The sequence below is a fragment of the Setaria italica genome, chromosome II, assembly GCF_000263155.2.
Source record: "Setaria italica strain Yugu1 chromosome II, Setaria_italica_v2.0, whole genome shotgun sequence".
Taxonomy (NCBI): domain Eukaryota; kingdom Viridiplantae; phylum Streptophyta; class Magnoliopsida; order Poales; family Poaceae; genus Setaria; species Setaria italica.
The window spans coordinates 46,136,472-46,146,423 of record NC_028451.1 but is presented as its reverse complement, the minus strand read 5'-3'; the positions used below and the strand labels follow the sequence as shown (position 1 = coordinate 46,146,423).

The window sequence follows — 9,952 nt, the reverse complement described above, 5'->3', positions numbered from 1 at the left end:
CCACTATTTGGTCCGTGATCAAGTGCAACCAAGATCCTCTCGAGCAGGAATATTTTCATCATATTGAGAAAAAGGAATGCAATTTGCAATTTGTTCTTAGTACACTGGCTTGCTATGCGTGTTTAGTAATGTTTTAGTTCATTCGTTCAGCTTAGTTTGTACCTTATACCACACTCTGTTAAAAAAAAGATGCATTCATACAAATATCTTTAGTATCTTTCTTTAAAAGTATCTTTCTTTTATCATGGTTATATTTGCGAATGTTGGATTTACTCTTGCTGATAGATGCAAAAGAGAAAGGTTGGCACCTCCTGAAGTTCGATCGGTACGTTACCCTACTCCTAGATGCATTCTGTTCGGACTTCGGACTCGTTATGGGCTTGAGAAGAACTCGTACTACACGGCCCAATTCTCCGCCCATTGGTGGCCCGGTCCAAATTCGCAAAACGAAAAAAGTCCTCGACGTCGCCGTATTCTCGCTGCGCCCCCTCTGGGTTTTCCTCCCACGCTGGAAAATCATCTCTTGCACGCAAACCAACCCCGTCTTGGCCTCCGGGGCTCCCGGCGCGACGGCACGGCGACGTCAACGACGGCAAGCAACCACCACGCCTGGCCGCCGCCGGTGATCTAGCATGCTCCGGAGCCGACAACAGATAGGCATACGCCCATAGCCAAACCGTCCCCTCCCCTCCCCTCCCCTCCCCTCCCGCCGAATCGGCGCCAAGAGGATGGCGTCCCGGCGGGGCAGCAGCAGTTGCGCTCTCTGCGAGGGATCCAACCTCCCCTCCTGCTGCACCGCGTGCGTCAACGCAAGGTAGGGGTCGGCTCCTCCCCGAAATTCGGCTAAAGTCTTCGTCTTTCCGGCGGAATTTCTCATGCTCCTACCGTTGTTGGATTTGGGTTGGGTTTTCCGCAGGCTGGTCGAGTACCACGCGAGGCTGCGCATGATGAGGAGCCTCCGCGACTCCCTCCAAGCCCGCATCGCCGCGCGCCTCGAGGCCAAGGTTGGTTTCCCTCGCCTCCCCTGACATCCCCTCTCCAATTCGGTAACCAATTATGAGTCTCGACTGGCACTTTCCGCTTGGAGTCTATATCATTTAGTTAGAGTTTACAGCATAGGGGCAAATAGCTTGTTGAGTCAGTATGAGTATAAACCTGAACCCAGATATGATGTGCCCCAAATAACTATGGCTGAACACTGAATTGCTGTGGCATTTTTTGTTTTCGTTGGGAAATTTGTGCTGAAAGATTATAGTTGTCCCTTGTTTGGGTGTTTTCTTGACAGAGCAAAGTGGATGAGCAGAGGATCTGGAGAGTGAGCAAAACTCAGGATATCATGGAGTTGAGGGATCGGCTCACTGAGTTGAAGGGAAAAACTGCAATAGGTAGGTCAATCTCTTCTGCACTGATAGATTCTGTTAGTTGTTGCTGGTGGGTTAGTGATGCTGAGCTCTGCTTCTTGCTGTTTTTGCAGAGAAGACCAAAGTCCAGCAGTCATCGAGTGATCTCAAGGCACAAACGGCATCGCTGAATTTGGCTTTTGTTACGGTATATATATTTATATCTCAGTTTTTATTTAAAGCAAACTCAAACACAAATATCTTGCTGACCCTGCATACATCTTGCTTCTTGCCGTCAGCTGAAAAAGAGGCGAGCTGACGCAGTGACGATGCACACCAATGCCATGAAAGTCGCACAGATGAATCTCGTGAGTATATATGCACCATCTTTTCTTGTTTGGTCCACATAGCAAGACTTCCATGTTATCCATCAGCTTTGTTATATCTATGTTCATTATACCATTGAATTGAAATAGCTGTTCTCAATGTTGGCAGATGGCAACCACCTCCGAGCGCCTGAAAATGCAATCAAAATCTGTAAAGCAACTTTGCAGACTGTTCCCAATGCGACGAGTAAGTTTATATGTGTATATATGCTCTTGAGATCCTTTGTTGATAACCTAGCATGGCAAGATTCACTTTTGACCCCATTCGGAGCATGCAGTTTTTTTTGGTAGATTTATGTTTTTTTCCTTTTCATTCCCGCTTGTGGATTCCATATTTCACTATAGGAAATGAGGGGTTTCTTATGAATACTTTGTGATATTCAATCTGGATTGTTCAATTATTCATTCATGCTTACATAATGATTTATACCATACATTTTCTCAATATGTAGGTTATTAAAGAGGGAGAAAAGAAAGAAGACTACACTGGTCCATATGATTCGATATGCGGGGCTCGTCTTCCTCGTGGTCTTGATCCACATTCTGTTCCATCAGAAGAGCTATCAGCTGCTTTGGGGTTATACTTCTCTCTGGCTCCTACAAATTATTGTCCTAATGATGACATTCCCTCATTCAGTTTTATATTTAATTGGAATGTTTTGCTCTTAATAGTTGGAATGACTTGATGAACAGATGTTCTTGTAGGCATTATTATGTGATCTTCTAAATAACACCTTTATGCATGCTTGCTTCCAAACCTTCACAGTGCTGTCTGGACCATAGAAAAATGTTATCAATTTTCATTAGTTTGTATGGAAATGGAATTCATGGCAAGAGAGTATATGTGGAAACCGGTAGCCCTCCTTGTTATCAACAGCCATTTAAGAAGTTGAAATCTTAGGTTTTTGGGTTGTAGAGATTATTTACTGTAACGCATTCCAAAAAAATTTCTGATATTGGCTTAGAACTAGTGAAACTTAAGTTCCATATTGTTTCAGGTACATGCTACATTTCATCAATATTGCAGTTCGTATCCTATCTGCACCTGCCCTTCATGTATCAGGCTTTAAGGTAAGATCCAATTCACTGCCTGAATCATGCATTGGAGTAATTGCAATACCAGATTAGGAAACATCAATTGCTTAGTCCTGTCAGTTTAATAGTACGTATCTTCACCTATCCTTTTTATGTAAATAGTGTGCATGTGTATTCTGCAAGTTGTACTTGTTTAGATGTGTTGTGCATGAGTAGCACTTTGAAGGCTACCAGGTTAGTTCATTGGCTAACATATTTGTAACGTGATGTATTAGGGTTCATGCTCACAAATTTGGCAGCGAAGTTCTTACTGGAGTACACGACAGTCCCAGAGGTACTTATCTAGTAAAAGCAGCAGCTCTCTATCATGAACATATAAGACCTTTACTAACATGACATTTTTCCTTCTTTTCAGCAAAGTTTACCCACTTTTCATACCTAGGAAAAATGTATGCACAGGTGGTGAGGAAAGTTCATTGACAGAAAGTGGTTCGGCTAACTTTGGTGTCGACTCTATCGATTCTGTCAAGAAACACTCTTTTGATTCGAAGAGAAGCAATAGCTTCAACTTTTCTGGTGGATCTTCCCACTCCATGGAAAGGCATCAATATTTGCAAAGAGGAATATCACTATTAAAGACAAGTGTTACTGCCATTACTACCTACTATTATAACTCACTGGGCTTGGATGTGCCATCCAATCTTTCTACTTTTGAGGCGTTTGCAAAGTTGCTCCATATGTTATCATCGTCAAAGGCCCTTCGAGCTGCTCTTGAATCGAACATTGCTTCAAGGTAGCGTATGCTGTTTCATAGTAATGCATTCTGTGATCCCATATCCTTGGTTGTCAAAAGGGGGTAAAAAAACTGACTATGTCTGCTGCTTCCAGGTCAGAGAAGCAAGCACAGCAGCTAAACAAATCTATTTGGAAGGCAAGCTCGGCCATATCATCTGACAGCAGTTTTATGGACAGCATTCACACAGCCATCATGGTAAATTCCTAGTTTGCTCTTACTGTCTAACGTACATTTTTGCATGTAAACTTCAATTTGATTTTGATAGTATCTGTCTTCTTATCAGCCAAGCACTCTGGATAACCTCCTTCTGAACTCAAATGAGAGCTTCTTGTACACCGGTAAGCTGGTGAAGCACGGTGGCGTGCCAGACAACATCTTGGATAGCTGGGATCTGGTGGAGCGTGAGGTCCTACCGCCACCGCCCTCGGACGTTGAAAATGTCGCGCAGTGGGAGAGAGCCATGTATGCTGATGGTGGTACCAAAAAGAAATGACTTATATTTACAACTCTCTGAAGACCAAACTGATACAACACTGCAAGAGCTTCAGTTAGATATGTGCACCTGACCAGGTTCGGGTTCAGTACTGAACGAAGCTCACCGTGTGGCTGAGTCATTCACACTGTAGACTGCAGAAGGGCATTGTAGGATAGGGTTGATCTGCTGAATATGTACATGTTCATCCCTGTAAATTGTAAATATAAGTTTATATCGTTTATTACAAAGGTAATAAAATGCCTGATTGTTGGTTGATATTACTTCCTGCAAGTGCAAAGCAATTCTTTTACATATGCTGCAAGAATGCATCGGTGCAACCAACACATGAACAGAAAAGAAGTGAAATTCAGTAACATTTTGTGGAGGCCAGAAAAGTAGCCTTATTTTATTTGAGAAGAGAAGTGATCCACGTGTCACCATCAGGAGGCCTTCCCTCCATTCGACCACAAACCCGCGGACCTCCGGCCTAGCCTGCACGGCTCCGCCTCTTCCTCCTCCACGCCCAAACCCTAAGCTTCCCCCCACCTCGCCGGCGATGAACAGCCTCCGAGCCATCTCCTCCCTCCTCCACATCTACTCCTCGTCCGCCGCCGCGGGACGAAGCGCCAGGCGGCTGGGTTTCGTGCCGGCGCTCGGCGGGAGCTTCCGGGTCCCATCGAGTCCGGGGCCGCCCGCGTTCGTGCTCGACGAGGTCGCGAGGGCGGCCGGCGGGGCGCGGAGGAGGGCTTCCACGCGCGCGGCGAGCTGGGATTCGGAGAAGTCGCCGTACGAGACGCTTGGTACGACGCTATGCTGTCGTCTGTGAGCGCGATAGGTAGAGTACGGGTTCGGAATTAGGATTTGTGTCTGGGCGTTTGCTGCGTTGAAGCTTGGGATCTACTTGTTTTGTTGTTCATGTGAGGCTGATCAACCCATCTGTCAACGGCTTTGGTCCAGTACTCCAGCGGGGCTTCGCCTGATCAGAAATTGGGAATTGATTGCCAATGTTCGATCATTTGCTCTTACCGTACTCTGCTGTGCCCCTGTTTTGTGGTTTGAGATGTCCTGTTACCTGTGTATCATCAACTTCGAATTCAAGCCGAGGCTAATGTGTGCTCTCTGTGTGGCATGGGGTTTGAAGAGTTGGGCAGGGATGCAGACGAGGAGACCATAAAGACAGCTTACAGAAGATTGGCCAAGTTCTATCACCCTGATGGTCAGTTTATCCACCTTTCTCTATTTCTCCTATACAGCACCTCTCCTCACTGCATTCCAGGCGTTATTTGATTTAGTTGGTGTTTCCTGACCTGAAATTCACATGCTCCTACAAACATGATGGATGACTGCCACTCTGTTATCTGATTGTGTTATGTTTATCACTGACCTGTTCACAGTATTCACAACGCATCATTGTCAATGCTACAAAATTGTGCACTGTAACTACTGCTTCACAGTATTCGACCCTCATTTGAAATATTAAATTAAATTAGAAAATCTTGTTATCCGTGAGTTTATATATTGTGGATTCACCAGTAAAGCATCAATTGCTTATGCACTGCAAAGAGCAGATCACAAATATTATTTTTCCTTGAAGATTTATGTATTCCTGTCTTATAGCATAATCCAGTATTTAGCCGATTCTCCATGCATAAATATGTGGCATTGCAAATGAATTTTCTTATCCTGAGCAGTAGTTGTATAGTTTGTGTGTATATCTAGCGCCGCAGTGGTAGTGCGTCAGAGTTTCTTGCCTTGTGGTGGATTAATGATCAGATTCTTCCATTCATGTTTTAACCTACATAAATACCTTAAGTATCTTGTTAAAGCCTACTGCCTGGAGAATATGCACTAGTATATAAACTGAAGACTAATCAAAATACACCTGTCAAGTGAAGTCTGTGGCTAGCTGTGGTTTACCGACAGCTAAACCAATCAATTAGGGGCAGGAATTAGTGTCATAGGAATATAGGTGCAGCTACCTTTTTGTGGATTGATGCTATTTCTCACACAGTAAGTGAATAAAAAATATCTTCGTTTATTCCATCTGATTATGTCATTCCATTACAGTTTATGATGGCAAGGGAACCCTTGAGGAAGGGGAAACTGCTGAAGCCCGGTTCATCAAAATCCAAGCAGCATATGAGCTGTTGATTGATGATGAAAGGAGAAGAGCATATGATAGAGAGCATCATGTGAATCCAATGAAGGTCTGAATTTCCTTGCCTCACTTATTTATCATTTCGCGTTCGAGAAAATTTTTCTTTGTGTTTGAGAAGAAAATATACCATGTTGTTTGAAAGTGGCATTCCTGCTGTTCTGAAAACCGTCCTCTCTTTGAACCAGGCTTCTCAAGCATGGATGGAGTGGGTAATGAAGAAGCGAAAAGCTTTCGACCAACGTGGTGACATGGCTGTGGCTGCCTGGGCTGAGCAGCAGCAACGCGAAATGACACTACGAGCACGGCGTCTCTCACGCTCAAAGGTGACACTACAACATTACACTGATCCTCTGTGCCATCAAACATCCTGGTACCCTGATGCTCTTTATTTCTATCTGAATCCGCGGCTTAAAATACTGAATACAGGTTGATCCCGAGGAGGAAAGGAAACTATTTGCCAAGGAGAAGAAGGCATCTATGGAATTCTACAGCACAACTCTAAAGAGACATACCCTCGTCTTGCGGAAGAGGGATATTATGCGCAAGAAGGCGGAGGAAGAGAGGAACAACGAGATCAGTAGACTTCTAGCGGCGGAAGGGCTTGAGCTGGATACAGATGAAGATGAGGACAAAACCTTTTTGGGGTAAACGCTTTTGATACTTACCCCTAATTTGTTGTCTTCCTCCATTCCAGCAATAGTTGAAGATCCAGCGACAACGACACAAGGTGGAACTAAGCTCATGGGACCCTGGAGTCTGGAGATGTACATGGAGAAATATTGTGTCAGAATATAATCCTCAAGTTTAGTATTACCTGGGGAGTTGGAAGGAAAGGTAAATGAAGTAAAATCCTCCAGGTGGTAGGCTGTAGTATGATTGAAGCAAAGATGCGCCTCTAATCGATGACACTGTACTGTATATACACCAAAGTAGTCTGTTCTACTGGAAATCAATACCATAATCAACCATGCATGCCTTTTGCTGTTTCTGCTCGTCTGCTCCTGTGCGATACTAGTTCTACTTTGCATGCCATACGATAATTGCTTGATCCCTAGGATTTTTTTTAGAACGTTGACTAGTTCTTGGCACTTGCAATTGTTTGATCCTCAGGAATTTTTTAGAACATCGATGAGTTCTAAAACATCATGTGGACGGTCACTGGAATCACAAGATCGCAGAAGTCCCAGTCTTTACGCACCCAAGGTAAAACAAAAGCAGCAAAATGTGATGCTTGACGACGGGCCATGGGGGTGCCGTCGTAGTCGAACCACGAGGAACAACGATCTGCTTCCCCTTGCGGCGAGCACCGACCCGGGTCCGTCTGGCAGAGGTAGCGGCCATCGATTTCAGCCGAGGGTTTTTGGATGTACGGCTCCGCGGGCACGCAACCCTCGGCTGCTGTTTTCTCTTTCCGCGCATTTTCTTTACCACGCGCCATGAGCTCCGTCCAGCGTCCCACAGACCCATTTTCTTTATTTTTGTTGAATTCTCTTTTGCTGGCAAATCATTTGGACCGTTGGGTGAGGGGGAGTAAAATTGGGTGGGAAATTTGACGGTAAAAGCTAGTTTCAATGGAAAAATATATATACTTATATACAAAAATTACTCAGAAAAGCATTCAAGCTAACAAAAAATGTATATCCAAGTTGTTATATATAACTTTGTCCCTTCTCTCTCTTTCATAAAGTACTGATCTCAGTTCTTGCTCGACCTGGGTATGGGCAGCATATCCTGTCATTTCAAATTCGTCCTGCAAATTACGGAAAGTGGGAATAGAGTCAGAAGGCAGTAGTTGTATATAATATATGAAAAAAATAGTCATGTAAAGTTATATTCATAAGTTTGACATACCCAATAACTTATGCACATAAATATATATAAAAAATCACTTGCCTAACTTAATGAAATAATCAAAATTTATCCCCATACCTTATGCACAAAATATATAAAACAATTCTCTCAGTTTAACTTGACGTCAACAGAATTTATCACTTATGCACACAAAAAAAACATCATGCTGAGTCTTTCCACAATGGTTTGCCTTCCTGGGCAGTGTTTTACAAACCTGAATACTGACTGATTCACAACTGCAACTGAAACATTCCCAAGCATTATACTCCCTACAGTAACACCTCAAACAGAAGTAACCTGGGCAAAGAATACAGAAAAGGGTGTAATTTTCAGTTAAGAATATTATCACAATGTAACATGGAGGGCTTGCTGTGAGAACTGAATGTATTTAAGAATCGTGGTTGCATAAAAACAGGTGAGCACTGAAAGGTGCACCATGACATTCATATCCATTCTTGATGTAATAAGAACTGATAAAGAAGATCAAGCATTGGACACTGAACGACCAGGGAACCATACCACTACTGCTTGTTACTTGTTAGGTGTGAAATTTGGGACATACTTCAAAATGTAATTCACTCAGTGGAGTGACAAGATCACAGGACTAGACATATCTGATCCCAATCTCATATCTGGTTTCGCTTGTTGAAAATTCATGAAAACTTCGGCTGCACGGCTGCAGAAAGGAAGACGGCATCTGTAATTCATATGAGATATAACATAAACGAGCAGAAATTCAGAATTTTCAATCAAGGAAGTGTTTGCACAGCTTGTCCCCATCTTCACAAATCCACGCTCCTCACCAGAGCTAACATGGCAGTACGAGGCTGGGAGTTCTCGCGCTCACCAGCCACGTCGAGATCTAGGAGCTGGGAATCCGCATGGTGATGAGGCTAGAGTTCGAGGCTGAAAGCACGCGAGAATCACCAGAGGTCCAAATCCACGCAAACGCAAAGCACGCATAAGCCGAAGACACAACCTAACAATTAAGGATGTTATAATTGCGTGCTAGAGTTCGTGGCTGGCTGGATACCTGCGGGTAGAAGGGCGGCCGGTTCTTGCGGGGCGACGAGGGTCGAGGAGCGGAGCGGACCGCAGCCAACGCGGATGGAGCTTCTCTTGGTTGGTGACCAGCGACGTGAGCGCGACAACGCCGCTGGAGCTGGGTCTGTGAGTGGACGGAGGCTCGCGTGGGATGCGTCGTGGCGGATGTAGCGGAGGTCGCCGGCGCCGGTACGACCTCGCCGGCTGCCGTTTAGACGGTGGACGATCCCGAATATTTGCAAAACGCCCCCTAATTTGGAACTGGATCGCTAATTGCAAATAAACCCCTATGTTGCCAGAATTTCTTAGATAACTCCCTGGCTCAATCGGCTCTGCCGCGGTCGCGCCCGTCGGCCGCCGTCCTCACCGCTTCCGGCGGAAGCGCAGAGCCCCATCCAACCCACCAATCCCCCGGCGCAATCCCTTGCACCAACGCCAAGAGGCTCCTCATTCATCTGTTCCGGCATCTATGACCAAACGCCGGAGGTGCCCGGCGCCATTGGCAGCTTGGTCCGTACCTCGCCGTCGTATCGTCCCGTGCCGCAGAAGGGCTGGACATAGTGGTTGGGATGCGTTGGTGACCTACCTTTAATCTTCTGCTCTCTTCGATGCTTCTCTGTTATCACCTCAGACGCACGAAGTTTGTACCTGAAATTAGCAAGACCATTCGACCACTGCTGCTAATCTGCCTGTCAATACGCACGCGTGCATACCAACTTCAAGTCTCACTTGTAATCTGCTTCCAGTCTGGCAGTCGAGGCTGAAAAGGAAACTGGCCAAAAATGCAGTCCAAGCACCTCAAGGCCTGAGTTGTATTCACGGATCGAGTTAATCAAGAATTGATCGTGAAAGAGGGAAATCGCAGAT

At 45.0% G+C, this 9,952-nt stretch overlaps 2 protein-coding genes and 1 long non-coding RNA gene across 4 annotated transcripts; 2 read left to right on the top strand and 1 right to left on the bottom strand.

Annotated features, from left to right (window-relative positions):
- Positions 1–496: 496 nt before the first annotated feature.
- Positions 497–4,313, top strand: LOC101758324. Its single transcript, XM_004958324.2, has 12 exons — positions 497–814; positions 917–1,004; positions 1,286–1,385; positions 1,475–1,548; positions 1,640–1,708; positions 1,836–1,913; positions 2,179–2,303; positions 2,725–2,797; positions 3,037–3,095; positions 3,177–3,554; positions 3,650–3,752; positions 3,841–4,313. The coding sequence occupies exons 1-12, from the start codon at positions 729–731 to the stop codon at positions 4,048–4,050; spliced, it is 1,443 nt and encodes a 480-aa protein (XP_004958381.1). The 5' UTR covers positions 497–728; the 3' UTR covers positions 4,051–4,313.
- Positions 4,314–4,479: 166 nt separating this feature from the next.
- LOC101757901 (uncharacterized J domain-containing protein C4H3.01) lies at positions 4,480–7,178 on the top strand. The gene is made up of 5 exons (XM_004958323.4): positions 4,480–4,832; positions 5,174–5,248; positions 6,100–6,239; positions 6,376–6,513; positions 6,617–7,178. The coding sequence occupies exons 1-5, from the start codon at positions 4,589–4,591 to the stop codon at positions 6,836–6,838; spliced, it is 819 nt and encodes a 272-aa protein (XP_004958380.1). The 5' UTR covers positions 4,480–4,588; the 3' UTR covers positions 6,839–7,178.
- A 560-nt stretch (positions 7,179–7,738) lies between these two features.
- LOC105913870 lies at positions 7,739–9,289 on the bottom strand. 2 transcript variants are annotated; one of them, XR_001163369.3, is made up of 5 exons: positions 9,075–9,289; positions 8,845–8,947; positions 8,561–8,717; positions 8,256–8,338; positions 7,739–7,940 (listed from the first exon to the last, which is right to left on the bottom strand). It is a non-coding gene; the product is annotated as an uncharacterized LOC105913870 (long non-coding RNA). The 2 variants fall into 2 exon arrangements; XR_002676464.1 differs by lacking the exon at positions 9,075–9,289 and having other exon boundaries at positions 8,561–9,053.
- Between the last annotated feature and the right edge of the window lie 663 nt (positions 9,290–9,952).